The sequence below is a fragment of the Eleginops maclovinus genome, chromosome 22, assembly GCF_036324505.1.
Source record: "Eleginops maclovinus isolate JMC-PN-2008 ecotype Puerto Natales chromosome 22, JC_Emac_rtc_rv5, whole genome shotgun sequence".
NCBI classification, from domain to species: domain Eukaryota; kingdom Metazoa; phylum Chordata; class Actinopteri; order Perciformes; family Eleginopidae; genus Eleginops; species Eleginops maclovinus.
In genome coordinates, this window is record NC_086370.1 from 11475164 (window position 1) to 11502327 (window position 27164).

At 40.0% G+C, this 27164-nt stretch overlaps 1 protein-coding gene across 13 annotated transcripts in view; it reads right to left on the minus strand.

Annotated features, from left to right (window-relative positions):
- Positions 1 to 2652: 2652 nt before the first annotated feature.
- LOC134858721 (neurexin-1a-like) overlaps positions 2653 to 27164 on the minus strand; it is a 221679-nt gene continuing 197167 nt past the window's right edge. For 9 of the 13 annotated variants that reach the window (XM_063874765.1, XM_063874764.1, XM_063874769.1 and 6 more), the window contains 2 exons: positions 16481 to 16568; positions 2653 to 4519 (listed from right to left, as the gene is read on the minus strand). In XM_063874765.1, coding sequence (XP_063730835.1) covers positions 4215 to 4519; positions 16481 to 16568 — 393 coding nt within the window. In that variant the 3' untranslated portion in view covers positions 2653 to 4214. The remainder of the gene's footprint in view (positions 4520 to 16480; positions 16569 to 27164) is intronic. The other 4 variants (XM_063874771.1, XM_063874773.1, XM_063874766.1 and 1 more) reach the window with 1 other exon arrangement.

The window sequence follows — 27164 nt, forward strand, 5'->3', positions numbered from 1 at the left end:
CCTCAGAAATATCTATCTCAGATTCCTTTTCCCATTTCGCTTTAATGTATGTTGTTGAATTATGTTTCAGGTCTAGAAAGCGTTTATAAACAAAATATTTTCAACATATGTTTTTTCATTAATCTTTTCCTCTTGTGACTTCACTTTGCTGATGGAGTTTAATTGGGTTTAAAATGATGTTCCAGGATTATTGGGCTGAAATATTTGGATGTCCCTTTTGTGCTCAGTGGGCCTGAAATAATTGAATCATGAGGCTTTGACCACCATAGTCATTTAATGCATCAATTATGTTCCTAATATTGTTTTGTGACCTCTCCCTGCATATTCAAGCAAAAGCTTAAGGTTGACAACTGTGAATTCTTCTAAAATACTCAAGCATTTAGTCCTTACTTTAAAAAAGAAATGTTGTTTTTTTTGTCGTTCTCATTTGCGTGAAACTACAAGCCTTTCTTCCCCACTGTGTTCTGATGTGATGCGCTGCTACCCTACTTCCAACAAAACCTCATGTTACTTACTGTATGTCCTCTCTTGTCCTATATATTCTCTACTCTTTGCACATCCTAACCTGTCCATAGCTTAACCTCAATGTTTATACAGCACTGACTTATGTCTAATGTATACATCAACAGTCTTAGTCAGTTTTTGAAGCACAACAAAGAGTCATCTTTTATCCTCAATAAAATTGGCAGTGCTTCCACATGCAAAGGATGTTGTTGTGGTAACATCTCCATGATAAAACATGTACAAACTGTCAGAAGTTGCATCCGTACAAGCAGAAAATCACATTAGTGTGTGTCTGCAGCCTGAAAGTCAGCGGGGCAGGATTGGCCTTGTGCCATTGTGTTGATAAATTTCATGGATCACTGCAATATGTTAGGCTTCGTGTAGGCTGAACACAATATTCCTCATTTATTTCAATGAGACCACTGCATCGACACAGCAGGGATTGGAATGCAGAGCACTCAGAAACAATTTTAACCTGGTTTAATTTTTGCCCACGTGCCAAGCATATTTAATCTGGCTTCACACTGCTTTGGCCACCTTTTTGTTTAGGCACAAATTCTTGTTAGATTAAAGAAAATATATTGTATTGTTTACCCAGGAACTGTCAACCATGATGAATGAACTATACAGATGTTTTTATCTGTGCTGTTCTATATGGTTTTAAAATGGTAACTTCACATATTTGAATCAATCTCTCAGTTAATGGGAATCTTTTTCAATCATTTTAAAATATTGCCTAAGGACGGTGCTAAAAATGTGGTTCTCGCTTATTAGTCTTAACATCTTTATGTCCATGGGAAAATTATTAATATTAGACTTCCTGCATTGCAGTTTGTCTTCACACCTGTAGTGAGAGCACCACAGACGTGTTGCTCCTTGCATTTTTTTTTTCACAGTGCTATTTTGAGTCTGAAGCAGCTCAATGTGTGATATTGTGTTAGCAAGCACCTACCCTGTTGAGGTGTCCTTGAGCAAGCCTCAGCCTCCTTACATTAGTAATATCCATATGGAGACCAGTAACATATCACACATCATCACCATCGAAATCTGCTTGAGCGGTTGATGAAAAGCTACAGAAACCGTGCAGCCTCTCTTGAGAAAACCATCTGTTTACTGAATGCGTTTAAATCCGGCTCATATTCTGTCAAAACATTGCACTTTCATTCCTATTTACCTCCACTATCTGGAAATCAAAGACTTAATATAGCTTGTAAACTAAGAAGTTAAGCTTCAAACTGAACTATAGCTCTTTGTAAGATATACTGTGTGTGTCGAGAGTTCTCTGTGTTAAGGGTGGTATCTGATCCTTTGGAAGGGTATCACTAAGCTTTTGGGTAGAATTTTCACTGTGAGGTTGATAGTTTGTGACTTCCATTTAAAGTAATTGCCTAGTGCTCAAAGTTAATTTACCCAGACGCTTACAGAGATGCCTCGTGTGATAAAGTGCACTCTTTTGATAGAGATTAAAACCAACATGGTGTCTAAATAGGTGTATACAAGTGTTTTTAGGATTCAAAGCAACACAGAGCTTCAAATTGCCCTCAAACTATTTGGAATGGATTTCATATAATTATAAAGAAATAAACTTTACTAATAAGATTTGAGAACTTTGATATTTGAGCAGCTAACCAGTCTACAATCTTTTCAAAATGTACTCTGTACAGTGAATGGATGTAATGGCTGACCATGACACCAAGAGGCAATATTGTAAATAAATAAACAAATAGTAAGCCTTTCAAAATACCTTTAATTACTGGCTGCTAGTTTACTTGCACTTATTGATTTTTACCAAAGTTGTGTATCTATTTTATGTGCACGTGCCTCTTTATTTGATGTGTAAGCCAACATATTATCGCCTTTCACAGGAACTACAGTTGCATTATGGGTAAAGAAGTCCTCATGTTTTAGTGTAAAAAGGAGAGTACTTCTTTAATGATGTGTTTGCTTGATGAAAATCATAACACCTGCTCCTCTGATATAAGTTGTTAATAGACTGGTTTAAGTTCACTTCGGTAGCATTTTATTCATTTGATTTTTCAAAACTAGTTTTTTATAATTCTTTTTTTTTTTTTTTTACGAGGAGTACAAGAAGAGTTACACTTGAACATAAAACATCCAAGAAGAAAAAAAAGAGGAGCAAACAAAGAGAATTTATAATCATCATTTATAGTTCATGGTCATTTTTCCTCATACTCATTCCAAGTACAGGTCTCCGGAAAGCAGAATTGACTGACAGAATGACAGAACAAACACAGAACAGTTGAAATGGAGACTTATTTTGAGCTATTCTCCTCTGGTTTTGCATCAGCCCAAGCACACATTAGACAATCTTATAATACCACTTGGAAACACACACAGCAAGTTATTTTATTTTAATCATTGTCATCATCCATCATCATCACTCAAATGCTTGCTCTTCATTCTTGCTCTTGTAAGTCAGGATTGAGGAGGAAGGCAGTGATTCTACCGGTATCCTTAAAAGAGAGCCACACAAGTTGTCATGCCACGCCTCTCCGCATATCCACGCCTTGTGCAGTTTTTGGGAACGGTTAGGCTACTACTGGTCTGGGATCATCTATCTCAGGTTGGCATTTGTATAAAAACTATATAGGAACACATGTAAAAACAGGGCAGAATCAAATAATTTTCCAACTGAAAATAAATGCAGATGTCTTCATAAAATCGTCTATGTCTAGCAACACTTAATAACACTTATGTCTTCTTTTTGTGCTTTTTTTTTGTTTTATTCCAAAATGGTCGAGGAGCAGTTATAGTTTGCATCATCTATACAACAGGCTATAAAACACCACTTTGTCACAGTCCAGAAAGCACATATAGATGTGGTTGTACTGTATATAAACATATGTACTGTAATAAGATAATTTTGCGTGCATGGCTCCCAAATGATCACTTTAGAGACATCCCCATGATTCTGAGGAAACTCTCTCCTTTGAGTTCACAAGGTGTGAAAACGAAGGCCTCCAGATTTCTTACTGGCACAATGAAAATATTCTTCTTTTCAAACGTAGTCTTTCAAGAGAAACTGTCATCCATTCTCAGCTTTGCACTGCAGCAGCTCCGTCATTCAGGTATAAGTCTTTGCTGGCCATCACTGCCTCTTCAGAGTGTGCTTTGGCTGATTCCCCGCACGCTCTGTGGATTTTTTGTCTCTCTGACTTCATTGTTTTTTGTTTTTTTCTTCTCTTCATCCACAGTAAATGTTTGGCGTAATTATGGATGTAGTTATTTATGCTTTGTGTCATTTTCTTTAGAAAAAAGTCTCAATAACACAAACACAGGCAATGTAAATGAAAACATTAAGTTTCTCGTGTTGAATCTGCCTTTGCAAAGTACACCAGCTCCTCTGTTTACCAGAAACAAGGGAGTTAGATCACCATTCTGGCCAAGAAAACACAGATGGGTTAATGTTGTTTGGTTGTTGTGTTAGATATGTATTCAGTTCAGTCTCAACTGGTCGCCAGAGACATTTTTCCATCAGTCTCTTTCTGGACAGTAAATCTTTTCTCTCTCGAGTGCGTGTGTCTAAAGAAGGTTTTTTTTTTTCATACTTTTTCAGAGCATTGTCTTATAGGAAAAAAAATGACTAAATAATGTTCATCTTTGTTATTATACTGTACACATGTTGATGTCCTGATTTGTCTTTTCTTTAAATGTTTAAGTTGGTCTGTCAGAGACCAAAGCTTTGACAATCACACGTAGTACTCCTTGTCCTTATTCTTCTTACTCTTGTTTGAGGTTTTTGCGGTGTTCACTGGTTTCTCTTTAACCACGGTGCCGTTGGACTGCGCCGAGTTGCTGATGTAGTTACGACTCTCGTCCACGTGGTATGAACCTTCGTCTCTGTTCCGGTATTTGTACATGGCGTAGAGCAGGATGAGGATGCATAGCGCTGCTGCTGCTACGATGCCCACCACCATCCCCGTCGTGCTGCTGGACTCCCGGAAGACTTCCGACGTGCCGGGGTAGCCCTTCGGTCCAGCGCCAGTGGGATTGGCTGCAAGATAGACATATATATGATTACCACAAATGTACTGCGATCACTAGTTTCTTCATTTGATCATCATTAAAACAACTGGATTTATCATAGTGAGTGTGTGCGTTTCTTTTCTGTGTGTGTGGATCAATATCCCAGTTTAATGTTGAATGAGAGTGCAGACATCATGCCTGAAGGTTGCTGAGGATAAAAGCAGATGTTAGCTAATAGGATTAGCTTCCCTGCCTAGTAGAAGAGCATGCAGTAGCACAGTGAAGCGACAACAAACAATGTTTCACACCGAACCAGGTCCTCTAAGCAAGACCGGGTCCAAGTCAAATTCTTTATACAGTATCTTACTTTAATAATGATTACAAAAGTAAAATCTGAATCTAAAAGGCTTTTAACCATCACTTTTGTTTGTGAGTTAAAATAAGAGGAAATTAACACAAATTAAAATACATGCAAAGAACCCAAAGTTCCTTTTTTCCAAAAACACTTTAGACTTTCAATTAAAAATGCCACCCACTCATTCCTTGCAGCACCCTGCATAAATTAAAGTGTCTTCAATAAATTTGGTAGCTGGAGACTAGCTTTTGTAGACTTTGCCTCAAGTATACGCCATATTATCTGTCTAATCTACTGCTTATCTTCGATTTGATGCTTTCATTTAACTTAACTTAAAGGTGAGGTACAGTAGGATAAAAAGATTTGCGTAATTCAGAAGAGAATCTGACAATACACTTTTTATGTTGAATCTATAGAAGCATAGTTAAGCTCTCAGATCATTACATGTTTTACAGCATAGTCGTGAATGAACAGAGTACATTTCCAACATTTAGTACTGTACATCTGAGCAGCATGACTGTTTCTGTGCAACAAAATGATCTCAGATAGAAACAACTCTTTAATTGACTCAGCAGATTTTGCCAAAGGCTGTACCCACTTCTGTTCTGAAATGGTGCCATTCAACGGAGCATATTCTGCAAACACGCCAGCCCCCTGGTATCATTCAGTCCCCCTGGCACGTCTCTCTGTGTGTTTTTGCAGCAGTCATCAGTTTCTGCTTAAGCCCCCTTTGTTGCGTTTTGTCAAATTCAAACACTCCACGCTAACATTTGGATATGAAAGCACTCTGGTTCCCCTGATTTTGGGCAGAAATAAAAAACTATTTCAGGGATTACAGTCGGGTTCAGATCAAAGTGTTGCCATAAAGATGTAAGGCCGTAATATGCATTTACACTGGACAAACTATCAATAACAATTTACAAGGAAATAGCTGTAGGGCTGAATTATTTGCCCTCAGATGACTGGATAGCTTTAAGGTATTCAGAGAGCTTTACAGTGTTGCACTTCGCTGCTGCTCCTTGCCACTGGCCCCAGAGTGATGAAACACTCTTGTGGAGAGGATATAGCGTAACAACGTGAGAATCCTGCACTCTGAAGCAATCCACTTTGTTGTGGGTTTGACCTTTAGTATTGTTTAGCATGCGGTGAGAATTTATTTAACACATTTATTATGATCTCACAGCTATTTCTAAGCTATGTTATAAAATAAAATATGAACGGTAGGCATATTATTTTGAAGGTTAAATGCATGAAACAAGTAGAAGTTGTTGGCAAGGTAAAGTGTCTTCTACACACGCGGAAATATCGCACCCTATAGTGACTTTAGCACCTGGATGATAAAGGGCTTTTAGCTTTAGGTGATATTTATGTTTTATATGGAATATCACCCTTTCATAGTTTACTTCACACACACTTACTACTGTACAGGTCATAGTAAGTGTGTGTGAGTGAGCGAGACTGCTTCATTAGCTAGACGCACACAATCCTTTTGTTATGAATAAACAGTTAATGGTACTTGAATATTTACAATACAAGACCTTGACTTAACATATTATAGGAAGATTATAATGCTATTTTCTGTCAGGATATTAAAATATGGTATGTTGTTTTTTCTTATTGGATATATTAGTTCAGTGTGTTCATGGAGGATCAGAACAGTGTTTTTCCTACAACAGAAAGCTCTTCTTAAGAGTTAGACAGAAGCACACAGAAGTGCACATTTAATGAACACTCATTATAAATTTCAACTTAGGGTTACAATATGGGTATATGATCTAATGATCAAAACGTATGAGCACATACATTAATGGCTATTAACATACTCATCATGTGAATATTAATTTGCAGCAGAAGACACAACAAATTGTATTTTTTAATCTAAAATAACAGGTGTCAATACTTTCCATAAAATTGTCTTTTGACTTTCATCCAAAAGAATCTGACATGCACCACCCCTCGTTTCCCATTGTGCCGTTCCACCTTTCTATACTTCCTTATACTCCTTATTTCAAAAGCATTTTGGTTTTAAAATATAATTGCATTCTTCAGCTTTGATAGTGAACCAGCTTTAAAAGAAATGTCTCTTTAAAAAACTAGTAACGTGACAACGCCCCTTCATTATTACAACCCTTTGATCTTGGCCAGTGACAGGAATATTTTCACAAGAATAACTTTGCTCCTAAGCTAGAAGAAGTGTCCACAGTGGAGAGCAACTATCTGTCCATCGTATATATCAAAAGAAAAGATATGAAAAAAGAAAAGTTGCTTCTATTGAAGTTTATCATAATCACCTTGTCTCATCTTATCAAACCCTTATTCGATGACAGACTCACTTCTCTGAGCGTGAACAAAAGGGGGCTTTTTTGTATAAACAGGTTGTTTCTTGCTGATCCGTGAAGGACAGGGAGAATTAATTAGATGATACAGCAAATTGTATCCTACACACTACTTTTGTAGCAATTTCTCAATGTCAAAAAAGCCCAAAATAAACCCAAGACAGTTCTTTGGGCTTTCCTCAGGGTGAGTGTGTCTGTCTTTTAAAAAACTGTGAATAAAACTAACAAATGCAATTCCATTTTGACAGACCGTGCCAATGATTTTGCACATTCTGCAAAACAAAGTAAGTTGTCAAATGTTGGATTTATGTATAGGGATCTTTCTGCTTTTTACATTCTTTGCAACAGGGTAATGTAAGAACACTTTGAAACCCCTTTAAATTAGTCAAAACTATAATAATGACCAAAAGTACTTATTTGAAGTATCCTTAATGTCTATTTAACCTTAATTATTGTTACTAATTGTATTATCCACTATTAACACAATAATAAACATAACAATGACAGCAGGCTGCACATCCTTTCCATCAGTGAATAAGGAAGTGATTGCACATTAGCCGGCCAAATTCATATCCTGAAAACTGTCCAAGTTATAACACAGCGCTCCTTATGTCTCTGATCGCTCCCCTGACTCTTTCGCTCCCTGGAGTCTCATTCAGTATTGATGGCTTCAGAGATAAACTACTTTTTTGATTGCATTCATTTCTCTTTTTGAGTGACGGCTTAAAGCTCATTGTTTGTGAATGGTGTGATATTAGCTAATGATCCACACAGACGACACTTTTGTCTATCTTAGGTAGATCTTATTCCTTATATACCTAGCGGCCATGAATAAGTGTCAACTGTAAAGGGCAAAAGTTTTATAAGCTGTCGGCCAGAAAGAGAGATAATGCTGCCGTTCATTGACATGTTTTCCACCATGGTTAGACTGATCAACGGCACAAGTATGCTTCCAATGCCAGCAGACATTCAAGGGCAAGCGGAGAGCACCACTGGTGGATTGAGTGTGACTGAGCGTTGCAACAGATTAGCTCTGCTTGTGACAAGCCCACTTATCCTTGCAGACAGGTGTGAAGAATGCTCTCGCCTTGTAGGCAAAAGTCTCTGGTTGACATGGCTCTTTCCCAGCAAGCCATTGCGTGAGCATTATGGTGAGTTATTTTCATATTTGCTATTTCTCCTTTGTTCAGGGTCAAAAAGTTGAAAGTGTAGATAACAGCATGTTGATGGAAGAGAGAGCTCTCGATGTGGCACTTGCGGGTTGTATATGAGACCAGGGCGCGCTCCTACAGCAAGGTGACAGAGTTGGAAGAGTTCAGGAGGCAGGCAGCTTCGGCCTTCTATATCGGGAGTGAGTCATACGACAGCAGAACCATGGTGCACTGTTTTTCCTCCTGTGATCTAACACGTCTAGCTCAGGGCTTTGTTATTTCCTCTTGCATAGATCTGTTGATTGGCTCCCCACAGGCTTTGCTCGCGCAGACTTTGGGAGTCATTGGGATACCCTAAATCAACAGTCCACAGTTTTTCTTTCATTACTGGAGAAGTGAAACAAGAAAGTTAAATGAGTAGCCTATTTGATGTCATTCAGCTATGCATTCACGCAGAAATAGTTTAGCCAAAGTTCTGATACTTATTGCAAAATCTAGTTTCATATTTAAACAACGATATGTAGTGACCACTTCTTAAAGGATTAACACCACATCTAGCACAGTGCAGAAACAGCCATGTTTTATCCAAAAAGATTAACATTCATTACAGCTCATTAGCTTGCATTTAGTCTCAGTAGTGTCTATCATACAGCCACCTGATAGCACATGGGGATCTTCTCTACTCCCTTAGATTAACTGACACACCTGCTGATGCGGCTCATTTGTTCCCCATGAGTCTGGCAGTGCACCCTGCCCCGCTTGGACTCCAGATGGGTGCAGGAAAAGTAATGTGGCCTTCGAGAAAACCTCATAAGACCTCAGTCAAATTGCATCTGCCTGTCTGTTCATTAGCACTCCATCACCTCAGAATGAAGGCACATAAACTGAGAAAGAAATAGCGCCTGAAACAAGTGTTTAAAATGATGGCTGCTCTTATGCGCTCTACTCGAGCGTACCCAAGGGTAAAATTAGACATGGGGAAAATGACCTTAAAGTGGCACCTAGCTTCATGGCAGCATAGCGGGGGTGCAGTTGTGAAGCGATACAGGTAAGCTCTGGGGGGTTAACTTTTGAAGGTTTGCAGTTGTGTAAAAGCTGCCAGAATAACTTTCTCCTCTCCTTCTCATTTCAGAGCGAGAGCCAAATTACACTATCACATCCCGGCCATCATAAAGTCCTTGCTGTTTTATTCACAAGGACAACAGTTAATGTTTCAGTCATTTAGTCACAAATCATTTGTTTTAACCAAGCCTTTGCTGAGATATATCTCAGAAATGAGCAAGAAAAAAACTAAATAAAGAGGCATATATTTACTTATCTATGACCTTGATCTGTAAATGCCAGTGAAGAATATTAAAAAGGCTGGCCAGGAATTCCATCTGCCATACAGAGAGGCACTGAACAGTGCAGGGACATGCATACTTAAATTGGCTTGGCTTCAATGTTCTGATACTGCAGGGTATGTTTGGTAGCATATTTTCCTTTAATTCTACCTGGATTCTTCAATATGGACACACAAGCTCACTTTTTGGAGATATTAGCGCTGGTGCAATGCAACTTGTCATTTAAAAGCCTCTGAAATGCCTGATGTGATTTCCTTTCTTTTTGCCTGACTTATTCTGCCTGCTGCTTTCAAGGAGAGGAATGGGATCAGAGATTCGACACTGTCAGGCGGGATTTAAATAAATGGTCCTCTTCAAAGGCTATTTTTCCTCATTTGTCTCCAGCAAGAGGGTTCATTTGTTTGGTAATTTGTAACATGGGGAGCAGGTTGACGGGGGCCACGGATGAAGGAAAGCCTGAAGTGGAGCCGGTTGGGGTTACTCCAGGTGTGCGTGAGCCTTGTTGAGGGGTAATGAAGCAACCAGGACTACTTAGGATATATTGAATAGACAGACCGGGTTTGAACTTGTATTAGCTGGCAGTAGTGGTGAAAAGTTTTGTTAAGTACTCATAGAAGAAGCCTTTCCTTGAATGGATGCACCATGACAACGATGAGTATAGTATCAGTCAAAAAATAATTAGGACATTAAAGTTATTTGAGTAAGAAGGTAGTGAAAGAAGATTTTGTGTCAAATTTGTATTCTGCTACCTGCAACAGTTTATAAACATGTGCATCCCGGAGAGCTGAAGAAGGTGTGGCTGTGTGATCCCTTTAGAGCGACCCAGGGCTTAGTTGCCATGCTCACTGACACGTTGCTGTTATTCAGCCAGATTACTGTTATACCATCTTCTTACTGCACATATCCAAACATAATCACAAGCTGTCAGAGCCGTCATGTAGTTGGGGATCAGTCTGCAGACAGGTCACTGTATCAGCCGCAGCAGAGCCAAAACACTTATTAAATCCCTCTTCCTTCTTTAATTATCTGAGTGTCCTCGAGAAGTGATGCGAGTCATCCTGTACTTGTGACATGCTGGCAGCGGGCCTGATGACAGCATGCATGTGTGAGTCTGAAGTTGCTCTGCTCATGGTGATGGTGGAGGATGATGATCAGAGCGCTGAGCGAGCATGTAGTGAGGTCCAAGTGCGAATTATTAAAAGGTATCTGAATTATCCAGGTAAAAGGTATGGTACGGTTCAAGCCTTTGCCCAGGGGGACTCCACTTAAAGAGGGGAGATGAAAGAAGTCGGCTAAGCTTACTCGGCTTGAACCTCACATGTCTGGAGTTTGCCTCTTGATTAGATTCTCTCAGAGTCGGGTTACTCTTACGCTCTTCATTTGTGATATGTATAGTGGGCCGATAGAAGCTTTCCATTGCAAATAATCTGAAAGTCTTCTGGAGAAGATAATCTGATCTAAACTACAGACTCACTGTGTGTTATTCAAACATTCTGACACAAACTGTTCTGCGAATTGTGTCCATGACTTGTGAAGACACTCTTTTGTTAGTTATTCCAACATCTTCGCACATGTTTGCATATAAAATCCAAAGATCACATTATTATTTTAAATCCCAGAAGTTGCTTTAATTTTCATGATTAAAGCTTTTATTTTAGAGACAATTTCAAACACTTATAGCAACACACTGCCCAACAGTATAGGACAAATATTTGCTTGCTTTGAAAGAGACAGTAAGTGCTCAGAGGTCTTTCACACTGTTGCTAGATGGAAAAAGTAAACTAGAGAAATACCACATTTATGTGCATCATTATGAACTGGTCAGCTGTGAGTCATAGCTTATATATCCTTGGCCAAGGTTACTATACCATTAACAAAAGTGACCTTTGCCTGGGCTTCCTTTCTTTTCTTTGCAAAGCAAAGTCTTTCATGCCCTACTTAGACAAATATAAACAGACACATAGTGTTAGCCTCAATGTCAGCACATCTGAAAGATGTGCACTATAAAAATAAAAATAATTGAAAATATAAATATGGGGGGGATCAGAAAAGAGAAAAACTGACAGTAAGTGTGAAATCCTGTTTTCTCTCAGAACACACTTCATTTAAAATAGAATGTATAAAGAAGACTCGGACGGCATAATCCTCCCTGAAAGAGTGCAGGAAAACAAAAAAAGCAGAATTCCATAGGATTGTCTGCATTGGCAACGTATGTATGCATACAAGCAATGCGTTTTTCAAAAAGACCATGCGTGTAGTTTGAAGGTCATCAGTGCTGTTTGATGGGCATGAGCTAAGAACAAGTTGAACTGGCATTCAGTTTAGCGGGCTCTGTTCATTTGTTAAACCAATCTCTGCTACAGCGTATTTTGGCATGCAAGAAGCATGCTACTGTGTTCAGCAAAGGAAGTAATGAACACACACACAGATCCAGCTGGGTATGATTGAAAACCTATTTAATATGGGAACTGACCTCTTAAGCCAGCACATAGCTCTTAACGTTTCATTAATCTCACAGCTACTTTTAAAACTAAAATTTACTCAAATCTTTCCTTATTCCTGGCTGGGTGCATTTCAGCCATTGCCATTGGGTTAAAGAGAGTATTCATTTGCAGTTTGATTTGTTGGTTTACTCAATGTATTGTTTTCCCACCCATACATTAACTCTAATAAAACAAATGTAAAACACATTAGTAGTTGCTACGTATTGTCTCCACAGAATGCTCGAGGATAAGAAAAGATGAGAGAGCACAGAGCGAGGAGGAAACTATAGATGATTAACCTTAACCTGCCTATGGGCACTCAGTGAGCAGTGAAGGGCTACTGGAGCTGAGAACAAAAGCACTGAGAGATTATTTGTGAAAGGCAGAAGGGTCCATATACCAAAGCTCTCACTGACGCTGCTGGTGTGCATCATGCATTTGACAAAAAGCTCATTTCTATCATACAAATCCCATTTCACACGACTGCATGTTTCATAATTAATGATGGTTGAGTGGCTCAAAAGGTGTAAACATGGTTAAGATAAACAGACGGCAGATGCAGCCAATGTTATGTTAGGATATCATTCTCCTTCTGTGCAGTCTGCCCTGAGAGAAAAGACGAAAAACTGGGTACAGAATTCTCAGTTCAGAGGAGAAACACTGTGTACTCTGAAATCAAAAGCAAAGGAAACTTTTAGATGCTTCCCTTCATCATTATTTCCACATGATGCATACTGCTGTTTGTTCTAAAGTTACAGTTATATAAAGATTATTTTAGCAGGTATGTATTACACCAGTGAACTATGGACGCTCAGAACAAAACGTTTTGTAACAATTACTATCGTATCCTTGTCACCATCCAGCCAATTTCCTACAGTATACGAATCTAGATAAATATATCAGATTAGGGAGCTGAAGTTTGATTATTTTAAAATAAAATGGAGGACTAGCAGCAAGAACACTCAAGAGCAACACCAAATGATGAGGAACAAAGGCAGTTGCGGGGTGTAACCTTGGATAATGGGTCACCGTGCAGCAGCTGCCCTCCATCAACCGCCTGCATGACGCCACTGAAATGAAGCAGGCAGGTAAGAGACATCCGCTCCATGTGACCCCATGCCGCTCGCCAAACAACCTGTTCCATTAACTTTCACCATGAAAACCGAGGTTGGTACTTGAAAATCAACACCAACCGCCATCTCCACCGACTGTTCATCAGGCTATTTTCACACATCTGAGCGATTTTCTCTGGATGATTGGCCAACACTTCATCCTGGCCTTTAAATGAACAATCATTTTTTTGTGTGGAAAATGCGGGACTACTTTAAACTAAATGTCAGGATTTATATAGTTTTTCGAAAACACCAGATTTGCCCTTATAAGGCACGGTACATATAGGTCATTATGCATAATATTTGCATATCTCTTGTTACTCTTCTATCAGAGAAGGTGAGGTGAGCTCATATGGAAGCAAAAGCAATTGGAACAGTTATTTTTGCTTCACAATTTTGACGAAAGACATCAGGAAGATAGATGCTTGTAATCAGAGTGGCAGTGATATTCAGCTGTCACAGGCCTGCTGCTTAGCACATGCACAGTCCCGAACCAGCCCCATTACAGATCAGATGTGTTGCAGCATCAGGGGTCTGTGTATTCCTCAGTGGTTTCCTGAACCAGGGGGAGATTCAATTTGTTGCAGTATGATCTAATCTGAGTCCTGCCGGGTGATAAGCTTTGCTGGTACGACTGGCTTTCTATGGTTTCCGGAGGTAAAAGAAATAAAGCATGGCAATGAGCAAGTCTATCCGATTGATGTCATTCAACAGCTGTTGGACTCCAGATGACACACAGGATGACCTTGGTCTAAGAAAGCTCACATAATAGTCTGCTTCAAAGCTCACCTTCAGGGATCACTTATGCACACACAATATCCTACTGAATTCATCTGCTGGAAAACCCAAGCGCATGGTTGAGAGAAAAATATTTCAAGAGTGGGCGCATCTCGTTTTCTTTTGAGTTGTCAGACAAAACACACTGTCGAGGCTCTGCTTGAAAAATGATATATTATTAGTGTCATTAAAAGGAGTTGGCTGAACAGTAATATGATAGAGTGGTCCCTTATCTAGCGACAGTGGATCCAGTTCTTTATGCACAGCAACCCCGTCTGAGATGTGGTGAGTGCTTGGCAGAGCGTGTGAATCGTTCTGAATGTAGATATTAATCAGGATACGGTGTTAGACAGCTGCCACCCTGGGAGCCCACAGCTCTGGTGTCAAATCCCCTTCGGTGATCACAGAAGGAGAGGGATACTGTGCTCTGGGAGTGTGTGTCCCTGAGCATCACACAGTAGTTCACGACTGATGTTTTGGCAGATGCCCTTGTCAAGAAATATCATAATGCAAGCTGCTGGTGTGAATCAGTACGCAGACCAATCTCCTGTGTACAATGTTTGACAGAAGTAGCAGATGTACATTGGAAGTACCTATTGTGATGCTGCCCAATGGGAATATCACTGTAACGTGCAGTATGAGAGTTATAGGAAGGAATAGGGATAGAGTAACTGTAGAGTAGAGTTCTCTTGCTAGTGGAAGGCCAGAGGAACAGGAAGAGACACAGACTAGAAAGTTGATAGTCTTTGCTGTGGGGCAGACATTAATTTAGTGGAGGTTTTATGACCACATACTGATCGATAGCACATCTAGATGGAGTGGGGGGCCTTGGGTCTTGACTTAATTGTTCTCTGTGCGTCTCATCACTTCACAATGCATTTGAAAATCCCTCTATTCAAAGGCGAGAGCAAGGGTTAGACTTAATTGCCTTCCATGTGTGGCAAGGTAAGAGATTAAAGGTTTGGCGGCATTGCAGAGAACAAACAGTATAACAACAGCAATTTGTCAGAATGAAACTGAAAACTACAAAGAAGTGCAGTGTGCTGTTTCAATATATTAGGGCTTTTTGAACACAGTAAGAACTAAAGATCAAATTCATTTTGTTTGTTTTATGAAGAGAAACACCTCATATGTGATATACTGTATGTGATGCAATCATACACTTCAATGGAAGTCACCTGCAGTAAACATGAACTATTGTACAACAGAAACAAAAAGGAACCCCCTCTGCTCGCTGTAGAAATTGATTAACAACAGCAGAGACCATTTACACACTTTTGTGAAAATCAGCCTTCACACACTCCTCTCTCGGTTAACCCTCCATTATATTGTGTGTCTCAGTCATGTGGGTCTGATAATTAAGTGTGTGTTGCTCTAAGAACTCCTCAGTCAGCACTTTAGCAACGCCATGAGGTTTAGACAGCAAAATAAGTGCACAGTGTGAAAATGTGGAAATAACAACTGCTATGCCACATGCAAAACTCCTTAAGCCGTGTTGACTTTAAGTTAAGCATCCAATTCTCAAAGACAGAGCTGCTCTGGAAAATGTTCTGGTGTTGAGTAAAATGTCAATGAGTGGTAGGTAGCCAAAGCATCCATTAAAAACCAGAAGAGGAAGCTAATATCATGAAAACCACCAGTAGCTATTAACTGAAAAAAGACAAATAAATCACATCATTACAGAAATAGTTAAACGTTTTGGGAAATGTGTTTATTCAGTTTTTTGGTCCGAGCAGTAACCATGATTCTAGAACCAGCTGCTGTGATTAGTTTAGCTTAGCAAACACACTATAAACAGGGGGGAGCAGCCAGGCTGGCCTTTTCCAAGTTCACAAAATGTTGCAAATAACTATTAAGTTAGGAAGTTATTAATTAGTGAGCACAGGTTAGCTGGTTCCTTGTTTTCTAATCTTTATGTGTAGCTCAGCTAACAGACTGCTGACTGTAGCTTCAAATGAATTGGACAGATCACGTTTTTCCAAAAATGTGGAAATATTACTTTTAGCGATTTGTAGTAAAATGTTAACCTATCTGACCTTCCAGCTTTAGATTGTGTATGGTAGCTTGAGGCAATCCAGATAAAAAAAAAACCTAAAAAACATTGCCTTTTATACGTTTTACTGCATTTATATTTTATATTCCTATACACATATATGTATATATATGAGAACCGGTAAAACCATGCTCTGTGGGAAGATAGAAGTTTCCTACCCAGACCTAATGGATAGCCTCCGGCTTGTTGTATCATGCAGACGGTGATTGCAAGAGTAGGAACAACCCTGCCTCTGAGAAGGGTTCAGTGTTCAAGCTCTGCCTGAAACTTGAATCTGCTCATTTGAACACTGTGTGTAAAGACTTTCTTAGTGCGGGTGGACTAAGACACACAGTGACACGCCCAGAGAGAAGTAGAATAAAAAAAAAAGATGACTAACCTAACCCACCTGAGCTCGGCTCACAGGGATCAATGTCCTCATCATCGCTTGGACACTCGGCGGATGCCACCAGCAAGTCGTCGGTTGTCTGAAAAGAGAGGCACAAAGTAGAGCGGTGAGGGCATGAAATACATAGCTGCATGAACAGGCTATGATAGTAGTGGTGTTTCCGGGGGGTAAGGTTAAGGAGAGAGGTGCAGATGAGATGTGAATCCAGACAGATACACTGTTTGGCTGCTGAATGTATCTGTCAACACGGTCACACTCTGCCTGGTGCTGTAGCAGCTGTTACACATGCTTCCCAGGCAACTCTGTATCCTTAAAGAAATGAAATCTGATTATTGAGGTGCGGAGGGGGCTAAAGTGCACAGCACAATTGTACATCTTGCATGCTGTCAACTTGTGCTGCAGTGCGTGGCTTTGCAAAGTCCTTCAAATGATTGTTAAGAGACATCACATAACGCTCTGACATTTAGAGGACAAGCAGCCATGACGAGATTTGAGAAAAACAAAGTACAGAGCAGAAGAACTCTAATTCAATATATATTTTTCAGCCTCTTTCTTAGTAAAATGATATATCAAAAATGTGCAATGTACACAGGTGCTTAATTATCCTGCTACCATATCTACTCTAACACCAAATCCGACTGTCTTCAATGCACTCCCAAACACGATACATTTTACCCAGTTGGAAAATGTTAAAGGGCAAACAAAAGACCAAAAAAAGTACACTGTAAAACATTATACTGCAATGTTCTTTTATAGTCTTGCTTCAGGCCATTTGATCAGCTCTGCGTTAAAGGTCATTTCATTTAAGCATCGCAGCCTCTTCAGAGCCGGGTTAGATTTTCGGTTATGGAGCGCTGCTAAGCAGAATAACCTGCTGCTATATATACTGTATATATTTAGCCTTGCACCTCTAATACTCTTTGTAAAATACTTTTTCAATCCTTAAACACATGCTTGAGCCTATTTATTGTGCTATGTGTATGACAGCCACAACATTTTAAAAGAAAAAGGGGTGAGAAATGCATTAGAGCTAAAAAAGGAAGATGGACTTGGGGTTTTATTCGATTTGTGCCATTATTTCACTGATGTTTGACATGGGCATCAAAACAAATCTGCAAGTTGGATTAATATTGACTCCTCTTTAAAGGTGATGTCATTTTGCTTAACATCCATTTGGCTGCATTTAATGCAATTTTATTGTGACTAACATCATTTCGACATTCTGAACACGGACCAACATCATCTTTACATAATAGACCTGGAAATGATAGATCAAACCCATTAAGGGAGTTGTGGCGGAGGGCTGTTTTTGGTGCATCTGTGCTGGGTGAGGCCCGGGGAAGCCGTCCAAATGTATATTTAATTTGCTGTGCATGAGACTGATATACAGTGTCGGCCATCCAGATGGCAAAACCGCCGGATCCTGGAGTGCCACATCCATCACTTCAGCCTTGTGATTTGTTTTTCCTGGCGGGAGATCTTGACACTCTGCACTCACTGGCAGAGGTACGGGAATCAAGTAATCAATACTCTCTCTCTTCCTCCTACCTTACCACTCTCATTCTCTCTCCCTCTATCTCACACCCTTCTCTCTCTCTCGTTTTCACTCTGTCCTTCAGATTTATTTGCAAGCAGAGAAGAGGAAGCAGTGTGATGTGGGTGTATGAGATGTAGGTTAACTCCCTATAGAATAACCTGAGTAGAGCTATATGCCCGTTCATATTTTTCTGTTTCTGTTTCCTCATTCGGGTCAGAAAGTGTAAGGCCTTCAACTCCATCACCACAGCGAAAATAGAATGATTAATATGAAAATGAAGTTAATTCTTTACAGGATAATCTCTGATTTTATGAAAAATGTACAGACATTAAATCCAATCTTTGGGGAAATTAAATTGAAATAAAAACCTATGAGTTTTCCAGAGAAAATAGTTTATAGAAGGTCTGACCTTTAAAAATCTACATTATATGGACATACCGTAATAACTGTACGAAACTGAATAAATGTGTCACTGGAACATGATTGAGATTTTCAAATAAGTGACAGGGAACCATGATATATACTTTCTTAACGACGCAATAAAATAATGTCATTTCACCCCCCAAGGACAAAGGCTGTTGTTGGCAATTGTGCCTGAAAGCACCTCCAGGTCCAATCCTTCGTTGATCTTATCAAAATATCAACCGTATGCTATACTTTTAAATGAATCTTGTGGGTGAAGCGGATGTAAGCCTCTGAATCAACGCTAAAATGAATTCACATGTTACTGTGTGTCAGTCTTCCAGCCAGGATTAGCGTGTAGGTCAACATTTTGATGTGGTCATGACCTGGTTGAAATCCAATAACATTATCAATTCATAGTGTCCTCCTTCAACGCTTGGCTTCTTTTTCACCCGTGACAATTCAATGTGGGCTATGTGAGGGGCTTACTATGTAATTCAGCCACTGTGATGAAAACTGACAGGTACCTTGGATAGGATACCTGAAAAGGACGCTGAGATTTTTCTAAAAGATAAATAATACAAGATATGCGTTTGGTGATTTTTAGTTACATTTATAAAAAGAGAATTCCTGATCTTAATGGAACCATTTTTTTCTAGAAATGCAGTATGTTTTTGGGAGGATTCATTGGCTCAGCAGTCAAGTTTACTGATGCGTACTACAGCACCATGCCCACAGGAAAGAACTCCAATAGATAAGTGAATAAACAAGATGTAGCTGTAGTTCATTTTATGAAGGTACTTCTAAAATGCTAAAAGCAAAGGCTCGGGGCTTGCTTAGCATCATTAATTTAGCGGTAAAGTACCGAAACCATGGTGAACCAAAAGCACAGCTCATTTATCTGCGAGAGAGAACACTCCTATGAGATGTACTGAGAAAACCTGCAGAGACAGTTGGGTGGACAAACCACACAATAATGGAGGAAAGAGATACTGCAGAACGAAACCTGCTCTTATTGTTCATACAAAATGTTTGAAAATGTTCATAGTTTCCAAGTTAATTGTCACGCAAGAAAATAAAAATGAATCCGGATAACGAAGTGAAGAAATCCACTGACTCTGGCTCGTATACTGATTGAACCATCAAAGGGGATGTGGACCAGGAACCTCTGACCTGACTCAGCCAAAGGCACCCTGGTGCTTTCTTAAGCACTGTCATGGTGGCTTTCGATCTCTGACGATTGATAATGTTCCTCCTTAATGAGACGCTAGGCCAAGCCGTGGTCTGCATGCATGCTTGCTAAAGCTTAGTCAGCAGTGCTATTGTGCTGGTCACCATGCTATCTAGAAGCCTAGAAACAGGCATATGTTACCCACTAATGCTAGACTAGACAATGTCCAATGCCACTCTCTAATTACTACTGTATGGAGTAGGTGGCTTTACTATAATGTAATACATTTGTACCTTTCTCCCATGAAAGCATGTTTTCCCTGGCAGGGAGAGGAGGGGAGGGCTGCTCTTTGGAGACCATACTGTGTGCTGCTAACCTGCACGAGAGCAAGAAGAGACACCTCTGTGATAACCTGTCGGCATGTCTCTGCGGAGAGCTGTGGGTTTTCACATTGTTTTCTCTCTGGTCTAATTTGATGAATGCTTTCTGGCACACACCATGTCTCTTTGGAGACGAACTGAAAGTCAGGAGGACACTGAAGGCATCTGAAGGGTTTATCCGAAGCATGCCTCTGCTGTCCTGGTAATGTATTCCACTGAGGATGCTCAATGTTTTCTTTTGCCTCTCTGCTCTTCTGTTTTCATACCCATTGTAAGCCCCGTTTTGTCCAGTGTAAGCTCTTGCCTTGCAAAGATTTCTCTCTCGTCATTTCACTGATTGGAGACACTGATAGAACAGATTTTTTTTTTTACTCAAAGTCGGTAATCTTTTGCTCATCAAGATCCGGTGTAAATGCCAATACTTTTTCAGACTGCCAAAAATGCTGTGCTTTCATCAGCTAGGACATTTTTGGCTGATTAAATATTAAAAGAGTCATATTACCTCAACACATAAATCCCTTCCAGTTTGCTTCACCAAGTGAAAACCTGCATTCTGTGTCTGATCCTTCGTTTTCCTGACTCAAATTCTCAACTGATATGCCGACAGAACAAGTTTGAAATTGTGATTTCAAGATGTTCAGAAGACATAAAACCTAATGTTCAATATGTATTTTACTTGCAGACAGACAGTGTTCGCTGCAATTCGTTGAAAATTATAAGCCCAGTGTATTATCATATTTAATAGAACGTAGAAAAAATCATTTGGTGTCTGATAGAAAAAGCACCAGAAGGGCAGTTCAATGTCAGAGAAATCAGTAAGTGCTACAACATTTTTTCCTACTGTTCTTGGTGTTGTCCATGTTTCCTCATGTTTTTCCCATTATATCACGATAATCCTGGATAAATCATATCAAGGTTACAGTCAGGATTCCATTTTAGGCCAATACTCTAGCTGACATATCTTGTCTATAATTGGCAGCGGCTCTTGAAGCCAAAGCTCCGAATGACCCTAAAAGCAGAGGTATCAGTATTCTGTATATGTTCCTGCTCGAACCTTGTGGCATTATTTCTCATGCTGGCATGGATTTACAGCGAAAGTGGCCAGCTAGTGTCCAGATCTGCCCAGAGTTGTAGTCTGCACAGACTAATTGGGAGGAGTTTGTTGTCCTAAGCTTCACTCTTGCAGCAACACATCATTAGTGTGCCAGTTAGAGTGAGAGGGAGGCGATTGGACGGCAGATAGGAACGGCTCATGGTTGGACACGGGATGAATTTACCCAAGGCAGCTATCACAGTGCAGCAGCAGCTCTTATCAGAACGCTTGATGACATCCAAGTATCTAACTTAGCACCCTGGAACTAGGTCGATGTTGATGAATAATTTAGTCCCAGATGCTCAATAGATTCCAACTGAATAATGAAGGCGTGTGGGCCTCTAAGACTGTGAGTTCAGCTCAGTGTGTTGCCTGGCCTTCGCCCACACTCTTCCTACTGCTGGTCTGCCAAGCTGTCAACACCATGGACTCACGCAGACACAGACTTCAGCAAGGCTGGAAGACAATGGAATTACATTATCGCTATCGGAGTTCAGCTGCGTAACATCATGATATATATAACATGCTTATCATGTTCAAAAGTTATAATTTCAAAGACATCAAGATTCTCTGAGCGTTTTCACAATTAAAGAAAAGCTCTGATGTGAAGCTTCATGGTGGCATGACAGATTGCCACTGCGACTCAGTAGAGTGAGTGCTGAACAATAGGAAACAAACTGGGTAAAAATTAAGATATTCTCTGCTGTATCCTCGCTGAAGAGGATTTACATCAGATTATGCAATTCTCAGCAAATGGATCAACAAAGCTGCAAAAGACACTGCCAAAAACCACATCAGTCAATAAAAAAAAATTGAAATTCTATGCAAAACAGCGTGTAGCAAAACCAGGTGCTTTATTATTTTGGAAATGAATTGTCGCAATGTTACTGTCAAGCATTTTTACTGAACAAATCGTGTTACTGTTATCTCTATATCTGCAGTGTCTCTACAAAATACAGTTCTAGCACTATACCAAAGTCTTGATTAAAATATATAGCACTTCTGTTTTGTATCAAAAACCAGTTTCTTAGTCTCATAGTTTGACCTTGGTGAAAGTCAAGATGTTGTGTCCTAAATACTAAATGGAGAAAATACATAAAAAAACTTATACCACTTGGGAAAATAAAAAGCATGGTTTTAACATTTCACAAAAACTATCTAAAAAATGCATCTTAGTATAATTCTATTTAAAGCATTAAAACCTTCCTGCCATGTCAGGATTTTATGATTAATTAAATTCTTCTTTCAACAACAATCTGTCATTTTATGACTCCAACAACTTAAATGTAAGACGCATCGAAACCTTTAGGGTCACATATCTGTCTTTATTGTTCAAAGCTGTCAGTAATTCCCTGAGGGAAGCTAGCAGGCCACTGAGTGCATTCTGTAGGTAGCGTTGTTCTCCAGAGCACCTAAGAAATCATGCTAAGAGATGCAGGCATTTCTAAAAGGCAATTAACTCAGAGTAATTGGTATCTTCTTCCTGTTTTGACTGCTTGCATATGCCATAGTGTAAAACCAGCCATGGTGGACAGCTGTTTTTCACTTGCTAAGTTATGAGACACCATCCCTTTTGGGAGAAAAGCTTTGCTTTATTTAAAACGTAGCAGCTGTTGCTGCAACTGGACCTCAGGCAGAGTATAAGAGTGTCATTAAAAAAAGAATGGTCTGAGCTCTCCATCTCCTCCCCTGGTACCGTCTTGCCATACATGTTCCTTGAGGATAAGTCACTGCACCCCAGACAGTCTAACAAGGTGCTGCAGGGCAGCAATGCTTCACACAACTGGTACACCCACAGCGCACTGTGTGCTATGATATAAGCATAGTTCCAAATGAAAAACACATGCCCTAGCCGACTGGTAATGGCATTTAATTTATTCTCTGTGTCAACAGTGTGAATGAATCCATCCAGAAATGGTTGTTTTCTAATGTGTATTTATATGCAAAAGAGGCTACTGTATAACTAAGGTTTTTGACGGTTGTTAATGTAACAGTGTCTTGATTCATTTCTCTTTGAAGGAGTAAAGACAAAGGAATGAATACTTAAAAAAGGCCCGGGAATAAGTGAGAAATGGCAGGTCAATTGCTTGTTTGCTACAGCTGTGTGAAATGAAAGGCTACATTTGAGAGAGTGATGCAAAGGAACAAGTAGGCTGATGTAGGAGTGAATAGGTATATTGTATGAGAATATGGATATGAAATAAATACAGCTGCTTTAAAATGTACACATGCCTGTGACCTCATTAAACACGGCCTCTCTCTGGGACCTGAGAACACTGCTGTGTGAGGAGTCATTTTAATGTGGCTGCTTCAAGGCACTGCTAAGCTGCTTTGTAGATGTTTCTAGAGTCCCCCTCGGGACCCTGTTCAACTTATTTTCCAAGAAGAGTCACCCGCGTGGCCTTAATGAAAATTCAACACCAAGCACAGTGCGTTATATGGCTCAGGCACCAAGGTAACTGGGAAAGAAGTCTGGCTGCGTGGGAGGAAAGGGTCCATTTCCCAGTCAGAGCCTGCGTCACACTATCACCATGTCAGTCACTGACTAAGAGTGAACCATGTGTGACGGGTGCCGAGTATCCCCCCACTGAACTCCAGACTCAAGACATTCTGTGCAACAAATAATAACAGTTGATATTTGGATTTCTAATTAGGCAGGGTGCTTATTATTTATAACTTAGGACATAATAATGTGAACACAATATGGACGAGTGGCTGCAGTCACCTCACGGTGCAGAATGACTGCGCCGAGCGGCTGCCATGTACTGTAGGATACAGCTTCGAGCAGATTACACAGGAGAAGGCTGGATGGTTTCTGTTAGCTACATGCTCTAAATGATAAAATCTTAATATGAAATTCATAACACTATCTGCCTCCATCTACCTCCTACGCTCCCCCCTCTTGTTCTTTCATTTCTCCTCTCTCTTGCTTATGCATAAACACTGCTCCGTGGAAGTATATTACATGGTTGACTTTGTCCCTCCCCCTTATCCTTGCTTTCACACTTCTCAGATAAATGAAATCTGTCTGCATTGAAGCATTTTCCCCTCTGGATGCCCTGATATTTTCGTTATCTGAAATCGAATCTGGAGCTCTGTGTGCGTCTGTAGCTCGCCTTGGTAGTAATCTGGCCTGAGAGCAGAGAACTGCCCTGGAGGAATATCATACACTAAGGATAAGCTGGGGAGTGAGGGAGGAATATCAATTACAAGAGAATGGCTTGTAATCATGCCGCTTTCTATCTAAATGCTAACATACAAACACTTGTCATTTTGGGGGAAATTGTTCAGTTCAGTTCAGAGCGACTATGTAATTCTTCATTTTCTTGTTCCTTTTCTTCAACAACAGAAGAAAAACCTAAGCATGTGACTGTTTTGAGAAAAAGCTAGCAAGAGAGGAAAAAATATGCAGCTCGGCCACAAATCACCGTCTTCCTGACTTTACCTGCGTCTTGACATGCAGTCCCAGTCCCTCATCAGGTGACAGGAACAAATTTGTCATCCTAATATAGATGCCATCACTGCTGGGATGAATCTGCGTGGGCATAATTCCCATGTGTAACATTTGCAAAAACATGACAAGAGGAAAGAGGGAGAGATGCTTTGCCCTACAACAACAGACCAGGTCGCCTGTACCTCCCACTGAGTGTCATCATAATCAGATTCCTGTCCCGCAGGTCTGGATGTGTCACAAACGGCCTATTGCTCAAAACTAATGACCAATGCTCTCCTTCAGTGGACATGAAAAAAAGACGCAGTAATAAAATGCAGGGTGGAAAAGGAATCGTAATAATGTAAAGCCCAAGTCGGCAGTAATTATGGAGTCTCACAAGAAAAATAGATTTTTTGTCACTAATCCACTCCTGTGGCAGAGAGCTCAAATTTTGACTGGACCTTTAAATACTGTTAAATTATACGGATTTTGTTTAAAATTATATATATCATTTTAACTTGTCATTCAGCTTCGGGCTGTCAAAAAAATGCTTTCATATTTATTATATCTTATTAATCTATAAAGGGAATAAATCTATATTTTTGGGTTAAAATGCTTATTTGCTTTCCTGCAAACAGCTAGAGGAAAACATTGTTCTTTGTCCATATGCTAAATACAGTGGGGCAAAAAAGTATTTAGTCAGCCACCAATTGAGCAAGTTCTCCCATTTAAAAAGATGAGAGAGGTCTGTAATTTTTATCATAGGTATACCTCAACTATGAGAGACAAAATGAGAAAAAAAAATCCAGGAAATCACATTGTAGGATTTTTAATGAATTAATTTTCAAATTATTGTGGAAAATAAGTATTTGGTCAATAACAAAAGTTTATCTCAATACTTTGTTATATACCCTTTGTTGGCAATGACAGAGGTCAAACGTTTTCTGTAAGTCTTCACAAGGTTTTCACACACTGTTGCTGGTATTTTGGCCCATTCCTCCATGCAGATCTCCTCTAAAGCAGTGATGTTTTGGGGCTGTTGCTGGGCAACACAGACTTTCAACTCACCCCAAAGATTTTCTTTGGGGTTGAGATCTGGAGACTGGCTAGGCCACTCCAGGACCTTGAAATGCTTCTTACGAAGCCACTCCTTCGTTGCCCTGGCGGTGTGTTTGGGATCATTGTCATGCTGAAAGACCCAGCCACGCTTCATCTTCAGTGCCCTTGCTGATGCAAGGAGGTTTTCACTCAAAATCTCACGATACATGGCCCCATTCATTCTTTCCTTTACACGGATCAGTCGTCCTGGTCCCTTTGCAGAAAAACAGCCCCAAAGCATGATGTTTCCACCCCCATGCTTCACAGTAGGTATGGTGTTCTTTGGATGCAACTCTGCATTCTTTCTCCTCCAAACACGACGAGTTGAGTTTTTACCAAAAAGTTCTATTTTGGTTTCATCTGACCATATGACATTCTCCCAATGCTCTTCTGGATCATCCAAATGCCCTCTAGCAAACTTCAGACGAGCCTGGACATGTACTGGCTTAAGCAGGGGGACACGTCTGGAACTGCAGGAATTAAGTCCCTGGCGGCGTAGTGTGGAAGCCTCTGTTACTTTGGTCCCAGCTCTCTGCAGGTCATTCACTAGGTCCCCCCGTGTGGTTCTGGGATTTTTGCTCACCGTTCTTGTGATCATTTTGACCTCACGGGGTGAGATCTTGCGTGGAGCCCCAGATCGAGGGAGATTAGCAGTGGTCTTGTATGTCTTCCATTTTCTAATAATTGCTCCCACAGTTGATTTCTTCACACCAAGCTGCTTACCTATTGCAGATTCAGTTTTCCCAGCCTGGTGCAGGTCTACAATTTTGTCTCTGGTCTCCTTTGACAGCTCTTTGGTCTTGGCCATAGTGGAGTTTGGAGTATGACTGTTTGAGGTTGTGGACAGGTGTCTTTTATACTGATAACGAGTTCAAAAAGGTGCCATTAATACAGGTAACGAGTGGAGGGCAGAGGAGCCTCTTAAAGAAGAAGTTACAGGTCTGTGAGAGCCAGAAATCTTGCTTGTTTGGGAACGACGGGTAGCCTGGCTCTGTTAGAAGCTAACAAAATCCACCTACCAGCAATTGTAAAGCTCACTAATGAAAACGTTTCATCTTGTGGGTTTAATCTTTATAAACACACTGTGGCTTCTAAGAGTCTCTACAGGTTGTCTGGCAACCCCAGAATCACTTGTAAAACCACATGTCCTTACACAAGGGGTGTTGTACTGATTAAAGAAAAAAGTCATTATGTCAAACTTAAGATGTGCTGGTAGGTAGATTTTAATACCGTTGCATTCTTTTTGCTAAGCTAAGCTAACTGGTTAAAGCTCCATATTCACGGTACAGACATGAGAACTGGACATCTAACCCGTGGCAAATATAGGTAAGAAAAAGTTTCCCAAAATGTCCAACTATTTTTTAATACATTTAGTTTCACTGTTCATTTTTATGCTTTCATTAAGTTATACGTATTTACCAAAGCCATTTCTCTATTTTTGTCTTTCCCTCGTCCAATGGCCTGACAAATGAACAGACTTCATTTGCTGGCATGCAGAAGCCTTTATTTAATTTCTGTACCTCCTGGAATTTGTTTTACCTTAATTTAATCTGTGGTAATG